At 46.7% G+C, this 27,073-nt stretch overlaps 1 protein-coding gene across 2 annotated transcripts in view; it reads left to right on the top strand.

Annotated features, from left to right (window-relative positions):
• Positions 1 to 27,073, top strand: part of LOC144605421 (alpha-1,3-mannosyl-glycoprotein 4-beta-N-acetylglucosaminyltransferase C-like) — a 71,917-nt gene that overhangs the window by 41,211 nt on the left and 3,633 nt on the right. For both annotated transcript variants that reach the window (XM_078420645.1, XM_078420644.1), the window contains exons 2-3: positions 14,962 to 15,114; positions 23,876 to 24,026. In XM_078420645.1, coding sequence (XP_078276771.1) covers positions 15,016 to 15,114; positions 23,876 to 24,026 — 250 coding nt within the window. In that variant the 5' untranslated portion in view covers positions 14,962 to 15,015. The remainder of the gene's footprint in view (positions 1 to 14,961; positions 15,115 to 23,875; positions 24,027 to 27,073) is intronic.

Here is a 27,073-nt window from a genome sequence, read left to right as displayed (position 1 = left end):
AATTAGTTAATGGAATGACAATATAGTCTGATTCATTTTAATTGGCATTCAGTTTGTTTCTAGCTCAATATTCATAAATTGATACATTATTTGTTAGATGATGGTGTTCCCCATTGTGTGCGGTAATCTAAAATGGCCTTTTCCAGTGACATATAAGATCATTGTCTGGCCCAAGTAAATCATTCCAAGATGGTTCTCGATTGGTGATATAGAAACCAAGATCACGACACGGTGGCACAGTGGTAGAGTCCACACTGACCCAAGATTCCCGCACACCAACGCTTTCCTACACAAGCTAGGGACAATTTACAATTTTACCAAGCCAATTAAGATTTTAGATTTAGAGATACAGCGCGGAAACAGGCCCTTCGGCCCACCGGGTCCACGCCGCCCAGCGATCCCCGCACATTAACACTATCCTACACACACTAAGGACAATTTTTACATTTGCCCAACCAGAACAAGGAGAAACACATGCTGGAGTAACTCAGCGGGACAGGTATCATCTCTGGGGAGAAGGAATCGGTGATGATTCGGGTTGAGACCCTTCTTCACACTTCAGGTCTGAAAAGGGGTCTCAACCCGAAAAAACATCAGCCATTCCTTCTCTTCAGAGATGCTGCCTGTCCCGCTGAGTTTCTCCAGCATCTTGTGTCTATCTTCGGTTTAAACCAGCAAATGCAGTTCCTTCCTACACAGAACGAGGATAACGTTCCCTTGTTCTCACCTTGCAGACGTGAGCCTCCATGTACAGCAAATCATCCTCCAAATTTGTCAACTCATCTTCAATGAAGATCCTGCGTATTAAGAGGATATTTATTAATGTCTTCGGAATAAGGTCAGGAATATTAATAAGGGAATAATGACAGATACAATGAGGTATCTGTTGAATTACGATATCGGCACCAAGCATGTGTAGGCTCAGTATCGGAGAATTAAGTTGTCTGGGCTCTTGTCTTCAGAGAAATAACAGTGAAAGTTCTTTACTTTAAAGTTGTGCGTTGGACAATGAGTTATCCCAGGGAGCCCTTGTACACTAGATCCATGGCTATCTCGTCCAGGCTGTCGATTTTCTGTTGATCATTGCCACTGTGCAAAGCTGTACAACATTCCCTGGCAATTACATGAATGACCCAGGGCGGCACGGTGGCGCAGCGGTAGAGTTGCTGCCTTACAGCGAATGCAGCACCGGGTTCGATCCTGACTACGGGCGCCGTCTGTACGAAGTTTGTACGTTCTCCCCGTGACCTGCGTGGGCTTTCTCCGAGATCTTCGGTTTCCTCCCACATTCCAAAGACGTGCAGGTATGTAGGTTAATTGACTGGGTAAATGTAAAAAAATTGTCCCTACTGTGTGTAGGATAGTGTTAATGTGCGGGGATCGCTGGGCGGTGTGGACTCGGTGGGCCGAAGGGCCTGTTTCCGCGCTGTATCTCTAAATCTAAAATCTAGACACAAATTAAAGCATTGTTATATCTATTGTCTCAGTCGTCGTATGATTTAATCCACAACCTTAGTTTAGTTATTTGTCACATGTAATGAGGTACAGTGAAATGCTTTTGTTGCGGGCTAACAAGTCAGCAGAAAGATCGTACGTGATTACAATCAAGCCATTCAGGTAGCTAGTAGGTCAGGACTGCTCTCTAGTTGTGGTAGGATGATTCATGCGGGGTTTAGCAATGACTAAATAAAATACATTTTACACAAATTCCCTCTCCGCAGATATTTATAAACCTTTTGGTAAGTCTGAGGAAGAGTCTCAACCCAAACCGTTGCCTATCCATGTTCTCCAGAGACGCTGCCTGACCCACTGAGTCACTCCAGCTCTTAGTGCCTTTCTTTGGTATCTAGTTTCTTTGTGTCTATCTGGCAGTAGGTTTTATGGATTTGGTTTTGTGCAGCCAGGTTAAGGAAAAAGAGAAAATAAAAGCTGAGCCAGATTTCTGCAGACAGGGCAGAACAAATGAATGGAAGTGAAGAGAAAAAGAAGACTGGTTCACTTAACATTGTACTTTCAGTTTTCTCGTCTCCCCACAATTGAGAGCGAACCATTTTCCCACTTTTTTTTTTGCAGGTGGAAATGTGGAACAGATACAACACAAAAAAAAAGTTACATTGGTGCCCAAGTCTAATCATGTTAGGAATAAACTTTGCAAGATATCGTTCATTTTGAAGCATTAATATCCCCACTGATCAGCCTGGACTTTAATCTCACAAAATGCTGCACGTAATTGAAAATGGATGTGAATTATAATGTGGGTGGTATGTTGTCAACTGGTTCACAGGATGCAAACCAGGTTGGAACAAAAGCTCTAACCAAACTCATTTACATGTCTATTTTTGCTCTTCACTTGTCTGACAAAATAATGCTTTGCAGCCAATAAACCTGAATAAAATGGATCCATTGTTATACTGTAATGTTAACAGGTAGCTGCTACTGCACATACTCCATGAAAAATATTTATTTGTGGTGAGATTTTTGTCAGCATTAAGGTTAACAGATATCTTGTATATTTATGGGCATGTGCTCATGTTTGTTTTCCACTTGGGGAGGTCGGGAAATTGTAAATCACCCATTCAGCAATGCATAAAACTGCAAACACAAGGCTGCATTTGCATGGTACATTTTAGACTTTAGAGATACAGTATAGAAACAGGCCCTTCGGCCCACCGAGTCTGCGCTGACCAGCGATCAGCCTGTACACTAACACTATCCGTCACAAGAGGGACAATTTAAAATGTGCACAAGTTAATAAACCTACAAGCCTGTACATCTTCATTCAGAGTGTGGGAGGAAACCGGAGCATCCAGATAAAACCCACATGATCACAGGGAGAATGCACAAACTCCTTACAGATAGCACCCATAGTCAGGATCGAACCCTGGTCTCTGGTGCTGTAAGGTAGCAGCTCTGCTGCTGCACCATTGTACATTTTAACAGGTCTTTTTTCCCCAAAGCCAGGCTGGGCCCTAATGGAGGTAGAAGCAGCAGTCAAAGGAGCAGGGATTGGGAGCAGGATCTGGGAAATAGTTGTAGGGGAAGGGATCTGAGGCCAAATACCTTTAGGACAATGGGGAATCGGAGGCCGGGCAATCAACTTGACAGGATGTTGGGGGGGGGGGGAAATAGTGCAGAGTTCACTACATGATTTTGAGAGGGTTCAGGGTGGAGGTTGGGTTGGATGGGATTGCACATCAGAGGACTCCGGGCAGCATCTTGAGAGCCACCAGGAGATTACGGGTGTTGGTGGAAGGGTGGAAAGAATGTACTTTATCACAGTGATACGGATGCAAGATGTAGGTAAGGAAGTTTGTCTTGCTCAAAAGTGCTGGAGGAACTCAGTGACTCAGGCAGCATCTGTGGAGGGAATGGACAGGCGATGTTTCGGGTGGGGACCCATCATCGGACTCTGAAGAAGGCTCTCAATCCAAAATGTCGCCTGTCCCTCCCCTCTCTCCTCCGCCCGACCCATTGAGTTCCGCCAGCACTTTGTACCTCGCTCAAGATTCCGGCATATGCTGTACCTTGTGCCTCCCGTTTATTTTCTGCTATTCTAGATTGGCACAGTGATTTTAAGACCACACTGCCCTCTGAGTCCCATTAATAAGTTCCCCTAAAATACTCCAAGGGTCGCACATGTCCAACAGGGAAATCGCAGCAGGGATGCAAGGGTGAATAATGGCAGAAATAGCCAACTGACACAGAAATGGTCATTAATGTCCTCGCTCTGAAAAAAAAATCAATTTTCAATTGCATAGCGCTGAAAGAAAGCACCATTATGCAATGGAATTTCCAGGTAACAGTTTCAAACAATGGTTAAGATGGGACATCTTAAATTAAACATCGATCCATCTCAGCTGCCACATCATCGCTGCAAGTAATGGCAGAGGAGATTTACCATTATTTTTCCAATAGACAGCAAGAACAAGTTGTGGAAGTAACTTTCTTCCTCACGTTATTTCTTGAATAGGCCACTTACTGGGTCATTATGTGTTCTTTAATTATGTATTTGAGCAAATTATTCTAATTACCTATATTATAACTGTGCTCTTGTATCTTCCAGTTTGCCTAAAGGAGCAACACGATTGTTTATCCAAATTTGTAACTCTGACCTAGTTTGTGTGGTTTATAAAATCAGTTGAGGCCATTGCAAAAGTTGCAGCAAGTTTACACAGGTTTCCATTATGTTGCTCAGAATTGCTCGAGCATTATTTTACATTACCTGGGTGAACGTCTGTAAAGTCTATGGATTATTAAACTCGTATTTCATTGATTTTGAGAGGGTTCAGGGTGGAGTGGCTCCCGGGGCCGTGAGTGGGCGAGAGTGGACTGGAAGAAGGCACTGACCTCGGCCCCATTTCTCCTGCGGGCTGGGCGTGAAGCCGAAGCCCCTCCTGCGATCGGCTGCAATTGGCAGGGACCGGCCACCTTTTTGGACCCTGTGCTGTCACCTCTGCCGCGCGCTGCATCATGGGAGGAAGGTCAGGAGCGGGGCACGCTGGGACGCTGGTCCTCCGGGGGGGGGGGGGGGGGGGGTTGGGAGCGCATTTATTAACGTTTATGAGGTAAATTGTTTTTAAAAAGTAACAAAAGTGGGTTTACTCCATGCACAGGGGAATGGTGAGTAAGGTGGGTCTAAAATTGTGGCGCTATCGTGTACCGTTTTTGCTGTGTAAAGCCCCAAACTACTTTTGTTCACAAATGACCACAGAGTTTATATATAGATATACTAGACCAAGTGGACCTGTTGGGCCCATTCCTCCTAGAGGGGGGGACAGGGATGGGGAGAGGGTGTCACCGACCTCGGCCCCATAGCGGCAGCGCTGCAGCCAGAGCGAGCCCTGGACCCAAAGCCTCTCCTGTATTGGTGTAGCACCCTCAACCCCCCCATTTAACCCCCCTTATCCCCACCTCCTCCCCCTACTGACCCACTCCGTCCCCCCAACCCCACTCCCCCCACCCCCACTCCACCCTCCCCCCAGACCTGCCCCCCACCCCCATTCCCCCTCCCCACCCTTACTCACCCCTCCCCCCACCCCCAATCTCCCCCACCCCACTCTCCCCTGCACCCCCAATTTCCCCTCCTCACCAACCCCACTCTCCCCGCCCCCCACCCCCCACCCCCACTCTCCCCCACCCACGCCCCCACTCTCCCCCATCCCCCCTTTCCCCCCACTCCCACTCTCTCCTCCTCCCACCCATTTCACCCCCACTCTCTACTCGTTGGCGGTGAAAGTCACTTACCAGTGCCCGTGCGTGCAGCACTGATTGCCGGCGGATGGTGGCGGCGGCTGGGGCCTGACAGGACTGAGACTACACCTCCCGGTGGGCAGCGCCACGGCGGGAGCTGCGCACAAGATGGCGGAACGGGGAGGAGGAGGAGGAGGAGGAGGAGGAGGAGGAGGAGGAGGAGGAGGAGGAGGAGGAGGAGGAGAAGGAGAAGAAGAAGGAGAAGGAGAGCGGCCGCCATTTTTGTGGAGTCGTCAATGAGGCCGTCGGTTGAAGTGGCCGTCGTTGACGGCGCCGTCGGTTGCAGCGGCCGCGGGAGGAGGAGGAGAAGAAGCCGCCCGCTGGGGTTGTATTCCGGTAATGGTGCGGGAGCGGGGACTCGACGACGCCGTCGGTTGAAGCGGGCGCTAGAGAAGACAGAGGCGAACGATCAGTCGAAGGGGTGGGGGGACCATCTCCCTCCTGCTCGGAGTCTCCCCCGGGGCCGGGTGCGGGCGATGGAGGAGAGGAAAGGGGAGAGGGAGCCACTTACCCCGGGCGGCCCTGCTGCCAGCGGCTATCTTGTTTGGGGGAGTGGGGAGGGAAACGCAATTAAAGTCGTACGTGACCCATTGTGACTCACGCTGAGGACCTTTAAGAAATCGGTTAGAAAGGTGATTTTTAAACTTTAAAATCTCTCTAACTTTAAAAATATAAGACCAATTTAAATAAAACTGTTATAAACAGTCACCAGGACAATGGTGACTAAGGTGGGTCTAAAATTGTGGCGCTATCGTGTACCGTTTTTGCTGTGTAAAGCCCCAAACTACTTTTGTTCACAAATGACCACAGAGTTTATATATAGATATACTAGACCAAGTGGACCTGTTGGGCCCATTCCTCCTAGAGGGGGGACAGGGATGGGGAGAGGGTGTCACCGACCTCGGCCCCATAGCGGCAGCGCTGCAGCCAGAGCGAGCCCTGGACCCAAAGCCTCTCCTGTATTGGTGTAGCACCCTCAACCCCCCCATTTAACCCCCCTTATCCCCACCTCCTCCCCCTACTGACCCACTCCGTCCCCCCAACCCCACTCCCCCCACCCCCCACTCCACCCTCCCCCAGACCTGCCCCCACCCCCATTCCCCCTCCCCACCCTTACTCACCCCTCCCCCCACCCCCAATCTCCCCCACCCCACTCTCCCCTGCACCCCCAATTTCCCCTCCTCACCAACCCCACTCTCCCCGCCCCCCACCCCCCCACCCCCACTCTCCCCCACCCACGCCCCCACTCTCCCCCATCCCCCCTTTCCCCCCACTCCCACTCTCTCCTCCTCCCACCCATTTCACCCCCACTCTCTACTCGTTGGCGGTGAAAGTCACTTACCAGTGCCCGTGCGTGCAGCACTGATTGCCGGCGGATGGTGGCGGCGGCTGGGGCCTGACAGGACTGAGACTACACCTCCCGGTGGGCAGCGCCACGGCGGGAGCTGCGCACAAGATGGCGGAACGGGAGGAGGAGGAGGAGGAGGAGGAGGAGGAGGAGGAGGAGGAGGAGGAGGAGGAGGAGAAGGAGAAGAAGAAGGAGAAGGAGAGCGGCCGCCATTTTTGTGGAGTCGTCAATGAGGCCGTCGGTTGAAGTGGCCGTCGTTGACGGCGCCGTCGGTTGCAGCGGCCGCGGGAGGAGGAGGAGAAGAAGCCGCCCGCTGGGGTTGTATTCCGGTAATGGTGCGGGAGCGGGGACTCGACGACGCCGTCGGTTGAAGCGGGCGCTAGAGAAGACAGAGGCGAACGATCAGTCGAAGGGGTGGGGGACCATCTCCCTCCTGCTCGGAGTCTCCCCCGGGGCCGGGTGCGGGCGATGGAGGAGAGGAAAGGGGAGAGGGAGCCACTTACCCCGGGCGGCCCTGCTGCCAGCGGCTATCTTGTTTGGGGGAGTGGGGAGGGAAACGCAATTAAAGTCGTACGTGACCCATTGTGACTCACGCTGAGGACCTTTAAGAAATCGGTTAGAAAGGTGATTTTTAAACTTTAAAATCTCTCTAACTTTAAAAATATAAGACCAATTTAAATAAAACTGTTATAAACAGTCACCAGGACAATGGTGACTAAGGTGGTGCTAAAATTGTGGCACTATCGTTTACCGTTTTGACGTACCTAGAACAAATCTCTGAAATATATACAAGATCTGAGATCATAGATAGATAGATAGATAGATAGATAGATAGGGAGATAGATAGATAGATAGATAGATAGATAGATAGATAGATAGATAGATAGATAGATAGATAGATAGATAGATAGATAGATAGATAGATAGATAGATAGATAGATAGATAGGGAGATAGATAGATAGATAGATAGATAGATAGATAGATAGATAGATAGATAGATAGATAGATAGATAGATAGATAGATAGATAGATAGATAGATAGATAGATAGATAGATAGATAGAACGAACGAACGAACGAACGAACGAACGAACCAACCCGTGGTCAGGATTGAACCCAGAACTACACTGTAAGACAGCAACTCCACCACTGCACCACTGTGTCACCCTAGTCTACTGATTCTATTCCCCTCTGGAATTTTCTACCTCAGCGGGTATTGGAGGTAAGACCATTAGAAATTTTTAAGGTGGAGTTCAATTAGATTTTTGAAAGATCAAGGAATTAAGGAACATTGGGAGTTGCACATAAGTGGAGTTGATCAAATTGAATTGTGGGACTGATCGAGCTGACCAACTCCTGCTCCTATTTTCTTGTTTAGTTTAGAGATACAATGTGGAATCAGGCCCTTGAGTCCATGCCAACCATTGGTCACCTATTCATCCTAGTTCTATGTTATCCCACTTTCTCATCCACTCGGGACAATTTGTAGAGACCTATTAACCTGCAAAACCACACATATTGGGGATGTGGTAGGAAACCTGAATACCCAAAGGAAACCCACGCTATCACAGGGAGAACGTGCAAACTCCACACTGACATTACCTGAGGTCAGGATCGAACCTGGGTCTTTTGTGCCATGAGGCAGCAGCTCTACCAGTTGCACCACCACGCCACCCCTGTGTGCCTTGTGTTATTGGGTGTTTCTCCCATTTTTCCATTGATTACAAAAGGAGCAGCACAGATGTTTATCCAACTTTGGCCTTCGACCTGCTTTGGCTTTCGTTATGTAGACAGAATCAGTGGAGCTCCTCACGGCCAAATACGTACCTCTGAGGCACAGTAATGATTGCCATGCAGCCGTTAATTTACACAGAGAGTTCTGCTGCAATAAGTTATATGTTGTGGCTTGTGGCTTCACTTGAGGAATGAATGTTAGGCAGGGCATCATCTCCCTCACACACCTTCGGAAAATAGAGTGGAAAGCCTTTATGTTCTTCTGCCAAGGAACCTGCAAAAGTAAATCACAAATAGTGTAACATTCTTTCAGCCCTGCAGCTAAACCACCTGCAGTGGTCGCTAGAGTCCCCACTCCATTAAATTCTACTTCAGGTAACATTATTAACACTCAACCAGGGGCATCACCAAAATCACAGCGATAATTCATTTACTTTTGGGCACTTAAGGTTTAATTATTGTTATTTTATGTGCCACCCACATCATAGGTAAGCTGGGTACATACTGAATATTTGGAATGAAAATCACTCCCAATTGAAAGGTTTAGTCCACTCAAACCCAACAACACCTTTTTGTATTATTGCCATTGAAGCTGTCAAGTGTTCTGCATCTATATACAAAAACTCTCGTTTGTTTATTTGTTTGTTTCTGAACTACGGCCAAAACGGTACACAATAGCATGATAATTTTAGGCCCACCTTACTCACCGTCGTCCATTTGGTGCTAGTGGAACAGGTTTCATTGAAATTGGTGTTATATTTTTTAAGTTATTCACATTTTAAAGTTTAAATCTATCCCCTAGGGAGGGTGGGGGGAAGAGGGAGGATAAGGGGCATTGAGGGGGATGGAGTGGGGGGGAGGGGGAAGGGGAGGGGAGAGGGTGGGGGAGTGAGGGAGAGGGTGCTGTACCAATGCAGGAGAGGTTTGGGCCCAACAGGTCCACTTGGTCTAGACTGTAATATATTAAAATCAGGTTTTGGTTGCTGGTTTTGCACTGCTGGAAGTATGACATTTGGAGTGGAAAGAAACGTAATTCCCATCCATGTAGCTGATACCTCAGAGCTTTGACATTCTCAATTAAATAATTGTACAGTTCTGATTCCTTTGTTAAAATAAACTCCACTGTTATGAAAGTTTTGCTACATTTAAAAGTTTGGGAACAGTCCTTGGATAAAAGTTGGTCTGAATCTGGTGCAGTTCCTGATGCAATTAAACTGTGGGTGTTTGAGTTATTGTGCTACGGACATCCACTGACATGTTAATTGGGGCAAGAAAAATGACTAGCACAGGATTAGAGTCAAATCATGGGCTGATTATGTTGAGAGGAATACTCTGTGGAACACTGTTCCAAGGAAGGTTGTAACTTTGGTAGGGTGGTGGGTTACACAATAAATCTGTTTGAAGACAGGAAGGTATGTATGCTCCTGTTATCAATCTCTTGAGTGAAGAAGATCGACTGATTTAGCTATTCCTTTTTCTTTAGGTTTGGTGACAAGTGCTTTGAATTCATCAGAGATATCTGTCTCTGGAGATACACGACAGAGAACTATTGATTGTCCCTCCACGCTATCAATCACCTGTCCTAGAATAGAATGGAAATTATGTCCAACATACTTGCATTAAAGAGGCTTCCAGACGACAAGAATTTTTGGTTCAGAGTATATAATGCAGTCAGAAATAAATCAGTCAGATGGATCCTTTTGGTGTTACCATTAGTGATAGATACAGCTAAATCAGAGCGTTAATTTTTTACCCACGAACAATGCCAAATTGTGCACCCTTGCCTTTTAATTAATGCACTTTGAAACATAAGTATAAATGCTTTAACTAATAAAGCTTTTTAATAATACTACTTATCTAGCTATCAAAGTGTGGCTTAATTCCTTGCTGAGAATACAGCACAGGAAGGAAACAACATTGCAACATGAGGCAGTGTGGTCTAGTCAAGATTTATCCCCCAATAGTCATTTTCTAGAAAATGGCTTCAAGCAATTAAATCCCTTTTCTGTAGGTAGTTTGGATCCAAGAGACAAGCATTTAATTGACTGACATACCGACAACAGGCAATGAAATTCTCGCATGCAGAAACATAACAGGCCTGCAAACAACATATACATAGATAACACACAATAGATAAAAACAATCAATAAATTCAGTAAATTAATAAACACACAATACTGGTGCAAAAAAAGCAATCAACCTCAGTCCAACCAAAGACAGTCCATAACATTTCATAGTGTTCATAATTCATTGAGGTTAGCGCAGTGTCGCATTCAAGAGCCTGATGGTTGTTGGCAAGCTATTCTTGAACCTGGTAGTCACAGTTTTCAGACTCCTATACCTTCTTCCTGATGGTAGGAATGAAATGGGTGCATGACCAGGGTGATGTTGCTCTTTGATATTGGCTGCCTTTTTGAGGCAGCGCCTCAGAGATCCCTCCAATGGAGGGAGATAGATTCCCTCTAAATACTCCTGCTTATTCCATTTTTTCGAGGTGGTTCCTTTGCCACTGACAATAAAAGGTGCTTCTTTTCTCCAAAATCAATGCTAACGCCATTTAAAACCATCACAGGTGAGGCATTCCATTATTGAAGGACGGAGGATGTGGCAGATAATGAACTGAGTGTTGAGAGACTTTATCGGATTTGCATCCACATACTGTCTCCCAATGTAGCAAAGAATTCTCAGACTTGGGTAGTGTTCAAAGCCTCGGAGAGCGGTGACTCCAGGAAGAGGAAGTTTCCTTGGATGTTGCCATCCTGGTTTCTCACCCAATTTGTCACTTTTCAATTCAGCAGAAGATATCCTTCAGTTATTTAAACGTGTGCGCATCACAAAGAAACCTCCAAAACGTTCTCCATCTGTTCTCCCAAGAGGTAATAAGAAGGAACTGCAGATGCTGATTTATACCATAATACACAAAGTGATGGAATAACTCAGCGGGTCAGGCAGCATCTCTGGAGAAAATGGATAGTTGTCGTTTCAGGTCGGGAACAACCTCTCACCACTGAGGTCTGAGGTCCCCACCTACTTTAAGAGGGCATCAATAATAATAATACTCAAGAAGAGTAAGGTGACGTGCCTCAACAACTATCGTCCAGCGGCACTAACGTCTGTGGTGATGAAGTGCTTTGAGAGGTTGGTTATGGTGGATATCAACTCCTACCTCGACTAGAACCTTGACCCACTAGAGTTTGCCTACCGTCACAACAGGTCAACAGAGGATGCGATCTCACTGGCTCTCCACTCCAGTTGGACAATAAAAACACATACCTCAGGCTGCTGTTTTCAAAACCATCATCCCCTCCAAGCTGGTTACCAAGCTCACGGAACTGGGTCTCTACGCATCCCTCTGTTTTTTTAAAAAATATTTTATTTAAGTTTTAACAGAACCCATACGTTATACATTTTACATTCCTTAGTAAACAATAGTCACTGACCTATAACTTCGATTATACACGATCAAATACTACAACTCTGGGAACAGAAGGGTATTAAAAATATAGGAGACTGCTATGAAGGGAATATCTTTTTGACATTTTCGCAATTGAGAAATAAATATCAAATTCCAGGGAATAGTATTTTTTTCTATTATCAATTACAATCTTTTTTAAGGGAAAAGTTAGGTAATTCAATGTCTCTATTTCAGATTAAAGGAATCGAATCCTTGATTCAGGGCAAGGGAATGAAAAAAATTATATCATCAATGTATAAACTACTACAGATATCTAGTCCAAAGATAGGAATTCATAAAGCAAGACAAAGATGGGAAACAGATCTTAATATTATTATTGATGAACCAAGGTGGGAAAGACTGTGTTTAGATAATATGAAAAATACTATTAATGTGAGATACAGCTTAGTACAGTATAATTTTTTGCAGCAACTATAGATCAATTTTAGATCAATTGATGAATAAGATCATACCAATGGATTCAAGGTTGTTTTTGCTAGGAGATACAAAAGGAATAATACCAAAGCTAAGTTTGGATAAACATCAGGAAAGATTTCTCAAAATATCATTAGCAGTAGCAAAAAAATGTGTTGCGGTCACATGGAAAGAACAAAATGAAATAAGATTTGAAAGATGGCATGCAGAAATGCGGAGTTGTATCCCATTAGAAAAAGCAACGTATAATCTGAGAAATGGATATGACTTCTTTTTGAAGGTGTGGAACCCATTCATGGCAAAGCTAGGATTAAGAATAGGAAGTAGTTAAATTCAAGATTGCTTTGATACCTAACAAGAATTTTAAAAGAAATTACTCGGAAGTGACTCCCTCGGGACTCCAGGTTTTTCTTTTTCTTTCTTTCTTCTGCTTTTTCTTTTTCCTTCTTTTGAACTGGGGGGTGGGGGGTGGGGGGGGGGGTGGGGGGGAGGGGAGAAAATACAGAACAATACGCATCCCTCTGTAATTGGATCCTCGACTTCCTCTTCCACAGACCACAGTCTGTTCGAATTGGCAGAAATACTTCTTCCTCATTAACAATCAGTACGGGAGCACCTCAAGGCTGCATGCTCAGCCCCCTGCTATGCTCTACACTCATGACTGTGTAGCCGGACATAGTGCTAACTCCATCGTCAAGTTTGCCGACGACACCACCGTTGGACGAATTACAGATGGTGATGAGTCAGAATATAGAAGTGAGATCGACCGATTGACCAAATGGTGCCGGCACAACAACCTGGCTCCCAATATCAGTAAAACCAATGAACTGATTGTGGACTTTGGAAGAGGAAGGATGAGGACCCACAATCCTGTTTATATCAATAATATCAGCGACTCCGATAAATCCCTTCGATGGTGGAGAGAGTCAAAAACCAGATTCCTGGACGTGCATATTTCCAAAGATCTTTCCTGGACTCAGCACACTGATGCAATTATAAATAAAGCACATCAACGCCTCTACTTAGAGAAGATTAAGGAGATTCAATATGCCTAAGAGGATTCTCTCGAGCTTCTACTAGTGTACAGTAGAGAGCACATTGACTGGTTGCATCGTGGCCTGGTTCGGCAACTTGAATGTCCAGGAGTGGAAAAGACTGCAAAAAGTTGTGAACACTGCCCAGTCCATCACTGGCTCTGACCTCCCCACCATCGAAGGGATTTATCGAAGTCGCTGCCTTAAAAAGGCAAAGACGTACAGGTATGTAGGTTAATTGGCTGGGTAAATGTAAAAATTGTCCCTAGTGGGTGTAGAATAGTGTTAATGTACGGGGATCACTGGGCGGCACGGACTTGGAGGGCCGAAAAGGCCTGTTTCCGGCTGTAGATATATGATATGATATGATGAACATCATCAGAGACCCACACCATCCTGGCCACACACTCATTTCACCCCTGCCATCGGGAAGAAGGTACAAGAGCCTGAAAACTGTAACGTCCAGGATCAGGAACAGCTTCTTCCCTGCAGCCATCAGGCTATTAAACACCACAACCTCAAATAAACTCTGAACTACACTAGACTATTATTATTATTATTATTATTATTATTATTACACTGCTATTGTTTGTTTTTTAAGTATGTGTATGTGTATATATTTTTATGTATATGTGTATATATATTTATATATATATATATATGTGTGTGTGTGTTATTCACAAAATACTGGAGTAACTCAGCAGGTCAGGCAGCATCTCATCTCAGGAGAGAAGGAATGGGTGACGTTTCGGGTCGAGACCCTTCTTCAGACTGATGTCAGGGAGGCGGGACAAAGGAAGGGTGTAGGTGGAGACAGGAAGACATTGGGAGATATGGGAAGGGGGAGAGGAAGAGAGGGACAGAGGAACTATCTAAGTCTGAAGAAGGGTCTCGACCCGAAACGTCACCCATTCCTTCTCTCCCGAGATGCTGCCTGACCTGCTGAGTTACTCCAGCATTTTGTAAATAAATCGATTTGTACCAGCATCTGCAGTTATTTTCTTATACTATCTAAGTTCCTGCTGAGTTACTCCAGCATTTTGTGAATAAATACCTTCGATTTGTACCAGCATCTGCAGTTATTTTCTTACACTGTGTGTGTGTTCTTGTGAGTATGTGGAAAAGAACACTGCACTTTCTTTTCCTCTCGTTTATCATATTGTTTACAGTATACTATGTTTACATATTAACATTTACATATTCCATTGTGCTGCTGCAAGTAAGAATGTCATTGTTCTATCTGGGACTATGGCAGTAAAACACTCTTGACTCTTGACTCTCTTGACTCTTGACCCTTCTGCAGACTGAACCCTCCTCCCCTTCAACCTTCCACCACCCTAGTTGTTTAACCAGTTCTACAGTTCACAACAATGTATCCCTCTGATCACAACTTCCCAAATTAACAATTGGCCTAGCAGGGAACCACCCTGTTTCAGGTCATCTGTTGCTGGCTCTGGTTTGCCCTGGTCTTTTCTTCTTTCCAGTTCTCCCTCCTCTCCCCCTACTTTCAGCATGAAGAAAGGTCCAGACCCCAAAACGTCACCTATCCATATTCTCCAGAGATGCAGCCTGAGCCGCGGAGTTATTTCAGCACTTTGTCTCTATTCTTGTTCTCCCGTGATGGTCTCTGTAAAAAATGATGTAGATATTCCTTGCTGTGTTCACATGGACTCCACTTCTAATTCATAACATCTGTGTTTTTTTAGAGCAAGACTGAAAGCAAGCCAGTCTCATGATCAACTTGGAAAGCTCCTGCTGCGATGAGATGCTACTGGAAGCGATCAGTAACTACTCTTGTTTTTTCCCTGTTCCTTTGCTTGCTTGTGTATATTTGCACAAAGGATGATGAAGAAATACTGGTGAGTATTTTAAATGGCAGAGTTTAGTGCCTAATCTGCATTGATTTTTGAAACTCTACACAATCATGTGGCAGGTGTAGGTTAAGTTAACGCTGCTTTTCAACAAATAACTATGGGATTGGGAGTTTTGATGAAAAGTCATTAACCTGGATTGTTATTTATTCACAAAGCGCTGGAGTAACTCAGCAGGTCAGGCAGCATCTCAGGAGAGAAGGAATGGGTGGCGTTTTGGGTCGAGACCCTTCTTCAGACTGATGTCAGAGGGGCAGGACCTGGACTGTTAACTGTTTTTCACTCCCCTGTTGCTGGGTATTTTCAGCAGCTTCTGTTTTTATCTCGGTAGTGGTGAGAGTTAATTAAATGTGACAAAGCATAACTTTCAGCATTGTTCCCCATAATGTGCCACGTGTCAGATTAGCTATATATTTCTATTGACATAAAACCTATGAATCCTTCCTGTTAGTTAGTGCATTCTAACCAAGGCCTTTATTTGTGATAATGGTGAGATTGCCTTCCCAATGGCAAAAGAAGAATAGTTAATTCACCCAAACCCAAACTGAATTTCTGTCTAAATTTCTTCTATTATATTAACATACATGAGCGCTAACATTCCAGATTCAAGAACAGTTTCTGCCCAGCTGTTATCAGGCAACCGCACCATCCTGACCTACCATCTACCTCATTGTAGACCCTTGGACTGTCTTTAATCGGACTTTGATCTTTTTTCCCTTCATCCTGTATCTGTACACAGTGGACGACGTGATTGTAATCATGTTTAGTCTTTCTGCTGACTGGCTAGCACACAGCAAAAAAGCTTTTCACTGTAACAGTTCATTATAATAGTTTAGATTATTTTCCCATGAAAATAATCTAATCTAAACTAAACAAAAATCCCCTCTCAAATGAATATGTCAGTTGTCCTGGCGTATAGACTCACAGAACAATCAATGTTCTTCATAAAACATTATCCTGAAGAGATTTCAGAAGGTTTGACCTTCTTGTCAATAGCCTGTTGTCAAGACAGTTTCCATTGCAACCACAGACGTATCCAAAGCCACTTTGCTTTCAGTTGCACATGGACAGCAGCTGAGAAGAAGATAGGTCCTGGTTGCTGGTTGCTGGTGCTGTGAGGCAGCAGCTCTACTGGCGGTACCACCGTGTAACCTGAAATGTTGTCACATTGCAAAGCTGGCAGCAGAATCAAAAAAATGCCTGCACACAGAAATGTATTGTTTGTCTTGTAGGGACATAGGGATTGGCCAGGTAATAGAACCCTCGGATTGGATTACGGTCATGGGTTAAGGAAGCGCGGGGTATTTAAATGCTTGGCGCCAAACCAGATTGGAGATTAGATTAATAAGTAAAGTAGTGTTTGTCCAGGAAGAAGTCTGTCGCGTTTGTTACGGGTTTTGATACTAATAAAGGATTCAGATAAAACCACTCGTCTGGACTCACTACATTGGTGACCTCGAACGTAGGAAGAAAGCAGCAGCATGTCGCAGGCAGGAGCGAGCGCGGGCGAAATCCATCTACCGCCGTTCTGGGCCCATCAGCCGCACCTGTGGTTTGTGCAGGCAGAGTCACAGTTCCATCTCAAGAAAGTGGAGGAAGACCAGGAGAAGTACCATCATGTGGTGAGCTGTCTGCAGGCGGAGGTGGCTGCGCGGGTCAGCCGATACCTGACCAGTCCACCCCAAACGGAGCAGTACGTGGGGCTTAAGAAGCTCCTGCTGCGGACCTTCGGCTGGGCCCAGAGCCAGCGGGCTCTGAAGCTCCTCCATTTGCCAGACCTGGGGCAGCGGCTGCCGTCGGAGCTGATGTCCGAGATGCTGGCGTTGGCGGGCGACCATCAGCCATGTATGATGTTTGAGGCGGCCTTCCGGGAGAAGCTACCTGGGGACGTCAGGTTGGTGTTGGCGGACGTCCCTTTTGAAGAGCCGGTAGCGTTCGCCGAGAAGGCAGACACGCTGGTGAGGGAACGCAACGCCCGAGACGGCTCCGTTAACCGAGTCTCGAGGCCCAGCGGCAGTCAGGAGTGCGGCCGGGAGAGCGACGCATCGGCCGCTATTGCGCAGCCGGCCCGCCAAGAGAGGGCGGCGGCGCCTGTTCATTGGCAGCGGGCTCGACCAACAGAGCCGGATAAGCGTCGCTGGTGCTCTTTCCATCGGCGGTGGGGCAGCGACGCCCGAAGCTGTAGATCCCCGTGTTCGTTTCCGGGAAACGCCGGGGCCGATCGACTGTAGAGGCAGTCTCGGTTGGCCGTAACCACCGCCTCTACGCTACGGATCAGACTACCGGGATCGTTTTCCTGGTGGATACGGGAGCGGTTGTAAGTATTGTGCCCCCCTATGACTGTGAAGTTCGAGTGGGGGAAAAGGGTCCGCCCCTAATTGCAGTGAATGGTAGCACCATCCGTACGTACGGTAAAAGGACCATGTCCTTGTCCTTCGAGTCCAGGACTTACCGTTGGGAATTCATCGTTGCGGATGTGGGCCAGGCCATATTGGGGGCAGATTTTCTATGGGCGTTTTCCTTGGTCGCAGACGTCCGAGGGAGGGGCCTACAACCCTTGGCTGATGTACGGCCTCGGGATACTGGGCCAGAGGCTTCTACAAGCGCCGCCCCACCCAGCCTAGTCATCCAGTCCATTACCACGGCTCCCGGTCAGTTCGATGCGGTCCTGGCCGACTTCCCGCAGCTCCTCGTCCAGCGTTTTGATTCACCTTCGGAGAAGCACGGGGTCGTCCATTTCATTCCAACCGAAGGGCCGCCAGTTTTTGCCCGGGCACGGCGCCTTCCACCCGACAAGCTGGCCAGGGCGCGAGAGGAGTTCCTAAACTTGGAGAGGTTGGGAATCATTCGGCCTTCAAGTAGTCCGTGGGCATCCCCTTTGCACATGGTTTCCAAAGCATCTGGGGGGTGGAGACCATGTGGGGACTTCCGTCGACTCAACGCGGCAACACGGCCGGACCGATACCCGATTCCACACATTCAGGACTTTTCAGCTAGCCTGGAGGGGGCTACAATATTTTCAAAAATTGATTTGGTGCGGGGATACCATCAGATCCCGGTCCACCCGCCGGATATTCCGAAAACAGCGACCATCACCCCGTTCGGACTGTTTGAGTGGTTGCGAATGCCTTTCGGCCTTAAAAATGCAGCTCAGGCATTCCAGCGTCTGATGGACCGGGTGGGTCGAGGGTTGCCGTTCGTCTTTATTTATCTAGACGATATATTGATTGCCAGCCGTTCGGTCCAGGAGCACTTGGTCCACCTCCGCACCGTGTTCCAGAGGCTGCAAGACCATGGCCTGATTCTCCATCCGGACAAGTGCCAATTCGGCCTGTCCGCGGTGGATTTTTTGGGTCATCGGGTTACTCCGGCCGGTGCCACTCCCTTACCTGCTAAGGTGGACGCGGTCCGCTCTTTCCCCCGCCCGACTACCATCAAGGGCTTGCAGGAATTTGTGGGCATGGTCAATTTTTATCATCGGTTCGTGCCTGCAGCAGCTCGGGTTATGCGTCCCCTTTTTCAGTGTCTCGCAGGTAACCCCGCGGAGTTGGTATGGTCCGTAGCTGCGGAGACGGCTTTTGTTGCGGTCAAACAGGCCCTCGCCAATGCCACCATGCTGGTGCACCCGCGCTCCTCCGCCCCCACAGCTCTGACGGTGGACGCCTCAGACGTGGCAGTGGGTGGGGTTTTGGAGCAGCAGGTTGACGGTGAGTGGCAGCCTCTTGCGTTTTTCAGCAGGCAGCTCTCTCGGGCGGAGCTCAAGTACAGTGCGTTCGATAGGGAGCTCCTGGCCCTGTATTTAGCAGTCCGGCACTTCCGCTACTTTTTAGAAGGCCGTTCTTTCGTGGCCTACACGGATCACAAACCTTTGACATTCGCTTTTGCTAAGGTTTCTGATCCGTGGTCGGCTCGCCAGCAGCGGCACCTAACCCTCATTTCGGAGTTCACGACCGATGTCCGTCATATTGCGGGTAGGTTGAATGCCGTTGCTGATGCCCTGTCCCGGCCGGCCATTCCCTCCGTAGCCGTGGTTGGTGACCATGTGGATTTCCAGGAGCTAGCGGAGGCTCAGCGCCTGGAAGGAACTGCCGCGGTGTACACCTCCACAACCTCGGGACTGCGTTTAGAACGGGTGGCGTGTGGCCCCACAGGTATCAAGTTGTGGTGCGACGTTACTCTCCCACGTCCTCGCCCGGTGGTGCCGGCCGCTTTGCGGCGTAAGGTTTTTGAGGCCCGGCCGCAGCACTTTACATCGCCCGGTGGGGGCTCAGGACTCTCATCGCCCTGCGTGGCTCAGCCGCAGCACTTTACATCGCCCGGTGGGGGCTCAGGACTCTCATCGGCCTGCTCGGCTCGACCCTGGGACTTTCCATCGCCCGGTGGGGGCTTCAAGGGGTTGGGAGCCTCGATCGCCTCGTGGTGCCACGGGAGAAGAACGAGGAGGAGATAAGACTTTGCCTTCCATCACAGTGAGGGTATGCCTAGAGCAATCACTGTGATGGCTGTTTTGTGTAAAAAATTGTATCTGTGTGTCTTGTGTTCTTTAATGTCTACTGCCGGACCCTGACGTGAGAGGACGCTGGCGTTGAGTATTCGCCGCTTTTCCGTCAGGATAGTTTGTCTGTTTGTCTGTTTGTTTCTATGTTAATTGTATTTGTAAAGCGCTTTGTGCATGTGTTAAGGCGCTATATAAAATAAATATATTATTATTATTATTATTATTCATGGCCTGGCACATCCGTCCATCAGGGCGACTTCAGCCATGGTGGCCGACCGGTTTGTCTGGCATGGCCTGCGGAAGCAGGTGGCAGCCTGGGCACGCGCCTGCATTCCGTGCCAGACCTCCAAAGTCCATCGTCATGTCCAGCCCCCGCACCAGACATTTGAGGTTCCCCCCGCCCGTTTTTTCCACATCCATGTGGATTTGGTGGGTCCATTGCCCTATTCTAGGGGTTACACTCATCTACTGACGGTGGTTGATCGGTTCACTCGTTGGCCGGAGGCGCTCCCATTGTCGGACACCTCGGCAGCCTCCTGTGCACGGGCCCTGGCGTTGCATTGGGTGGCTCGTTTCGGGGTCCCGGCTATTATTACCACAGATCGGGGAGCCCAGTTCACCTCGTGTCTCTGGGCCGCGCTGGCGCAGCTGTATGGTGCTCGATTACAGCAGACCACCGCCTATCATCCCCAAGCCAACGGGATGGTTGAGCGTTTCCATCGGCAGCTGAAGGCGTCCCTCTGTGCTCGCCTGACTGGCTACGATTGGGCTGACCAGCTGCCTTGGGTCCTCCTCGGCATCCGTATGGCCCCGCGGGCGGAACTGGGCACATCTTCGGCCGAGCTCGTCTACGGTTCGCCCCTGCGGGTGCCGGGCGATATTCTCCCTTCCATTCCCGCCTTGCCGCCATCCGTCACGTCAGTCTTGGGCTCCCTCCGGGAACGGGTGGGTTCTCTGGCTCCAGTCCCCACCTCTAGTCACGGAAGCACAGCAGTTCACGTTCCTTCGGAATTGCGGAGCTGTGATTTCGTGTTTCTTCGGAAAGATTGCCACCGTCCCCCTCTGCAGCCGGTTTACCAAGGCCCGTTCCAGGTGCTCAAAAGAGGGACTGTAACCTTCACCTTGCAGGTAGGAAATCGTCAGGAGCTGGTTTCAGTGTCCCGTCTCAAGCCGGCCCATTTAGACCAGGACCTCCCCGTGTCGGTGGCTCAGCCGCCGCGCCGGGGCCGGCCTGTGGCTGCTCGACTGGTCTCGTCAGCGGCGCCCAGTTTACCACCTTTTGGGCCTCCGCCGCCTATGGTTGGTCCCGGGCTGCCGTTGTTTATCAAGTGCCCCACGTCACCTGCACCCGCCGCTCCGGTGAACCTCCCATCGCCTCCAGCGGCGGCGTCCCCCCCGCCTCCTGTCACACTGGGGGTATCGGTTTCCCCTATCCGTACACGTTCTGGGCGGGAGGTTCGGCCACCCATGAGGTATGGTTTCGAGGGTTCTGGGGGGGGTCATGTAGGGACATAGGGATTGGCCAGGTAATAGAACCCTCGGATTGGATTACGGTCATGGGTTAAGGAAGCGCGGGGTATTTAAATGCTTGGCGCCAAACCAGATTGGAGATTAGATTAATAAGTAAAGTAGTGTTTGTCCAGGAAGAAGTCTGTCGCGTTTGTTACGGGTTTTGATACTAATAAAGGATTCAGATAAAACCACTCGTCTGGACTCACTACAGTCTCACTATTATTACTGAAGCACTGGGTAAAATAGAACAAATAAAATTCAAGACAGATGTATGATTTGCTCAAGGTAGAAATAAGGAGCTGCAGGATCTGGTCTACAAAATAGCCCCAAGGTGCTTGATTAACTCAGTGGGTCAGGCAGAATCTCTGGAGAACATGGATAGGTGACGTTTTGAATTGCACCCCTCCCAACCCTTCCGAATTTGGCGGAAAGTTTCCTCTTTCCTATTTAATTTCCGCCATTCCGGTTTGGCCTCGCATTTTCCGGCAAAACAGTCGGTAATTGCAATTTGTCAATTCGGCCGCTAGAGGTCACTAGGGGCTCCGCGAGAAATTCCCCGTGCCCTGGAAGTCTCCCCAAAAATGTGGCACCTAGGCTGGGCAAGGCAGCCAGTCTCGACCTCGTCGGGACTTCCATGGCCGATTGGTGGGTTGAATTTGCAACCTGCGGCTGGGGCTGTGGAATTCCATCCCAGCTGGAGCCAGCACATCTATCCCCATAGCCGTCTTCCTTGGCCAGCTGGATAAACCAGCAAAGCTCTGGAACCAAGAGTGCCAGAAAATCAGTGGTGGAACTGGAGGGGAAGAGAGGGACAGAGGAACTATCTAAGTCTGAATAAATACCTTCGATTTGTACCAGCATCTGCAGTTATTTTCTTACACTTATGGTCAGGATCGAACCCGGGTCTCTGGATATTAAGGCAGCAACTCTACCACTGTGCCACCTGATTGCTTAAGGAACTACCAGCCAGTTATCAGTGTGTGATCTCACCCATCGTCAATGATTCTTTCCAAAGCTGATCATTTGCATTCATCAGTAAAGGCAAATGTGTTGGTATTTCAACTTCTCATCTTAATGCTGGCATCTTGGCACAATATAGGATCCTTTCAGAATTGTACTGGACTGTTACCCTGCTCATCGTGGTCCACCAGCTATGAGTAACATCATTTAGTAACATCTGTGCATTGTTTCCTCCCTGCTCAATATCTACCTATGTCGAGTTTGCGTTCCCAACGTGTCACACCAGCCCCTAGAATCAAGCTTTCCTGTGTTCAAGCTTTTCTGCGTTCCTCATGTCCACACCTATGCAATAAGTAAACCTGGGGGGAATAAAGCAGTGGAGTATACTATTTGAAAAGTCAAATCAAGAAATGCAAGTCCTGTAGGAAGGAACTGCAGATGCTGGTTCATACTGAAGATAGACACAAAATGCTGGAGTAACTCAGCGGGTCGGGCAGCATCTCTGGAGAAAAGGAGTAGGTGATGCTTCGGGTTGGAACCCTACTTCAGACTTCATCCTTAGTTGGGTGGACTTGATACATGATATAATAATGCCTGTGTCTTGTACGCTGCTTCCAAAGTTAAGTTTTATTGACAATCATTTAGTATTAACAACCAGGGACATGTTGAGAAAGTGTAGAGACTCTAAACTTGTTATTTGCATTTTCAGTGCTTAGCATGACTACACAAAATGATTTAAAAAAACATACCAGGCTATTTAGATTGGCAGTCAAAATATTCACTTTTCATATAGTTTTCATCTGCTGTATTTTAATAATCCCCTGTCCTGACCAATGACTTGTTTTGTCTTGGCCTTTGTTTGGACTGAATCTCTCTTAGTTTTGTGGTGGAATTTCAGCAGAATACTGAGAGTACAGCCTCTGCGGAGTTTAAATCAATCAAGCTAACTTAAGTGGAATAGGTTAAAAATATCATACTGCAGATAAGGTAAATGCAACTGACAACAGATAATGACACTAATAGGTCATTGGCATGAATTGTTTACCTTTGTTTCTCACGTCACACATGCTGCCTGACTTGCTGAGTGTTTTCAGTATTTTCCTTTATTTATTTCAACCAGACTAGATGTGAATGACCATTTTATAAAAATCCTAAATAATTTCCAATGACCCAGCTTTAGAAAATTGCTTAAATCCTACACTTAATAGCTGAGTTTTGCTTTAAATTTAATTCATTTTCAGCTGAGTTTAACTGAAATATACTGGGTTTGTTATTTAGATGAACAGGAAATGAACAATGGGAAATTGTAAGGAAGTCCTCCCAGTTTATGTTACTCACGCTGGACATGGGCTGAGCCATACGTGCAGCTGTGCTTCTGACAGCAAAATAAACCTAATTGGTTCATCTGGCCATGTGGAGCTTTTCCATATGTAATGAGAGGAATTTCTTTAGCCAGAGGGTGGTGAATCTGTGGAGCTCATTGCTACAGATAGTAGTGCTGGCCAAGTCATTCGGTATTTTAAAGTGGAGATTGATAGGTAAGGGCTTCAAAGATTACGAGGCAGAAGGCAGGAGAATGGGGTTGAGAGGGGAAAATAGATCAGCCATGATAGAATAGTGGGGTAGACGAGATGGGCCGAATGGCCTAATTCTGCTCCTATGTCCTATGACGTCTCCTTTTATGCTAAGGTTGTTAGTATGGTCATAAAATAAGCACTACTGAAGCATGCATCTTTGATATTGTCCATTTTCCTACTCCAATATCCCATTGTCTTTCAGAAAATGGAAGAAAGGCGATTGGCCAAGGAAATAGCCGTGCAGCAGCTGTATTCCGAGAGGAACGTGCAGAACTTCAGGGAGCTGGTCAATTTTTCTTCCCCCATTAACGTCACCTATCAATATTTGGCAGGGTACCCTTTGTTAAAAAAAAGTAAGAGGACATTTATAAAGTTTGGCATGAATTAATTGTAAAATGGAATGCAATGAAGTGGTGAATGTGGTGCCATTTTATCTCAAATCTAAAACAGGAACCTTTTGGTGTGCAGATGAGCTGAAGTAGGTTATTTTTATCTGCATTCCTATTGTATGAGGGAAAATAACATTACTTTCATCCAAAGTATTCCAGCGTTCCCACAAAGCATGCGAAGATGTGCCAGCAGTTTTGTTTCCATTTGAGACGCAATTATTAGCTGAAGAAATTATTCTGGAGTCAAACAATAGTTAAGCACCTTGGGATAAAAATTCTATTGTGTAACAGCAGTTTTTTGCACTATCCAATTTCAAAGAGAAAACAATTCGTAATAGAAACCAAAGATTTACTACATCAATTTCAAAGCCCAGAATGTATATTTTGGGTATTCCATGCATGTGATGTAATAATGCATGGTAACATGTAGACATGTGGAGTGGCTTCCCACAGCATGTAACATGTGTCTGACTGATGAAACATAGAAAATAGGTGCAGGAGTAGGCCATTTGGCCCTTCAAGCCTGCACCGCCATTCAATATGATCATGGCTGATCATCCAACTCAGTATCCCGTACCTGCCTTCTCTCCATACCCCCTGATCCCTTTAGCCACAAGGGCCACATCTAACTCCCTCTTAAATATAGCCAATGAACTGGCCTCAACTACCTTCTGTGGCAGAGAATTCCACAGATTCACCACTCTCTGTGTGAAAAAAAACATTCTCATCTCGGTCCTAAAAGACTTCCCCCTTATCCTTAAACTGTGACCCCTTGTTCTGGACTTCCCCAACACCGGGAACAATCTTCCTGTATCTAGCCTGTCCAACCCCTTAAGAATTTTGTAAGTTTCTATAAGATCCCCCCTCAATCTTCTAAATTCCAGCGAGTACAAGCCGAGTCTATCCAGTCTTTCTTCATATGAAAGTCCTGCCATCCCAGGAATCAATCTGGTGAACCTTCTCTGTACTCCCTCTATGGCAAGAATGTCTTTCCTCAGATTAGGAGACCAAAACTGAACGCAATACTCCAGGTGTGGTCTCCAGCAGAACCTCCCTGCTCCTATACTCAAATCCCCTCGCTATGAATGCCAACATACCATTCGCTTTCTTCACTGCCTGCTGCACCTGCATGCCTACTTTCAATGACTGGTGTACCACGACACCCAGGTCTCGTTGCATCTCCCCTTCTCCTAATCGGCCACCATTCAGGTAATAGTCTGCTTTCCTGTTCTTGCCACCAAAGTGGATAACCTCACATTTATCCACATTATACTGCATCTGCCATGCATTTGCCCACTCACCTAACCTATCCAAGTCACGTTGCAGCCTCCTAGCATCCTCCTCACAGCTAACACTGCCCCCCAGCTTCGTGTCATCCGCAAACTTGGAGATGTTGCATTCAATTCCCTCGTCCAAATCATTAATATATATTGTAAATAGCTGGGGTCCCAGCACTGAGCCTTGCGGTACCCCACTAGTCACTGCCTGCCATTCTGAAAAGGACCCGTTTATTCCTACTCTTTGCTTCCTGTCTGCCAGCCAGTTCTCTATTGCCTCGTTAATGTGGCCTGTGGACAGTAGGTTCATTCATATAGACACAGGTAGGTCATCATCACTTTATGGATAAGGTTTATAATGGACCTGAATGAGGAGATAGATCCCAGTGGACCTGGTGCTGGTTTCTGGGAGGTTCACTTCAAAAGGAAAATTTCAAACCTAGTTCAACCTGAATACCCCCATTTAACCCAACATGCACCAGACATCATCCTTCCCCAACACTTCATCACTAATTGAGACTGATGAGATCTCTTAGTTTAAAGATACAGCAAGGAAACAGCCCACTGAGTCCACACATTCACAGTCGTTCCACGTTATTCCACTTTTTCCATCCACTCCCTACACATTAAGGGCAATTTTACAGAGGCCAATTGGCCTTCCAACATCGCACGTCTCTGTGATTTGGAGGAAACCGGAGCACCCGGAGGAAATTCACACGGTCACAGGAAGAACGTGCAAACTCTTGTTTTACTTTTATTGAGTAAACATAGGGATTTTTACTGTTTGACAGTAAAATTGTGTACGAGTGCACACATCCCCAGTGCACACGATAAGTGGTGCACATTTGTACTTTTTTCCTGTTAACTGACTTTCCCCAAGACATTTTCCATGCTTTTTATTTAATCCGAGACCAAACTAATCACCTTTATAGATTTTACCCTTGCAGACTTTGCATGCAGAGAAATATTTTAGTCTTTTTAATTTTAGAATTTAAAATTTCTAAATCAAGATTCTTTTAGTCTTTTTAATTTTAGAATTTTAAATTTATAATCAAAATTCTTTTCATCTTTTTAATTTTAGAATTTAAAATTCATAATCAAAATTCATGTCAAAATCTTAAATTTTGGTCAGTTCCTTGGGAAAGATATTATTTTCACTAAAAAGCCATTTCATCAAACTTTATCAATCATTCTCTTGTCAGCATCGGCATGGTCCAGCATTGTGTCAAGTACCCTATATTATGTGCTAAACAACTCCTTCCTTTCACGCACATACAAGTGTGACACTTTTATTTGCATTGCTAAAACAGTTTCTTGTGTAATTATGAACTGGGTCATCTGGACACCTTTTTACCTGGGACCCTTGCAACTGGAATAGAGGTTGTCATTTCTCTAAGCCTCCATTAGCTTTTTCGCAAATAACTAGGGAAAATAAACTTCAATTGATTGTATCATCCATTTTTGCTCCATAGTACAGGCAGTACTGGGTTACGTAAATGTTCTGTTCCGGGGAATTGTTAGTAAACTGATTTCTCCAAGTCAGAAACGCCCACTTTACTAACCCATGTTTCATCACTGTACATAGACTTGCTATAATTCTTTCATTTCATTCAATAATCACTCAGGCATTACCCATATTTCAAATAATGGAATATATATATACTGCATCGACTTTCTAATGAATACCATGAAACATTTTATTATTATTATCATCATTAATAGCTTGAAACATGC

The sequence above is a fragment of the Rhinoraja longicauda genome, chromosome 24 (genome assembly GCF_053455715.1).
Source record: "Rhinoraja longicauda isolate Sanriku21f chromosome 24, sRhiLon1.1, whole genome shotgun sequence".
NCBI classification, from domain to species: Eukaryota; Metazoa; Chordata; class Chondrichthyes; order Rajiformes; family Arhynchobatidae; genus Rhinoraja; species Rhinoraja longicauda.
The sequence above is the reverse complement of the archived record's forward strand: the minus strand, read 5'-3'. Positions and strand labels throughout refer to the sequence as shown.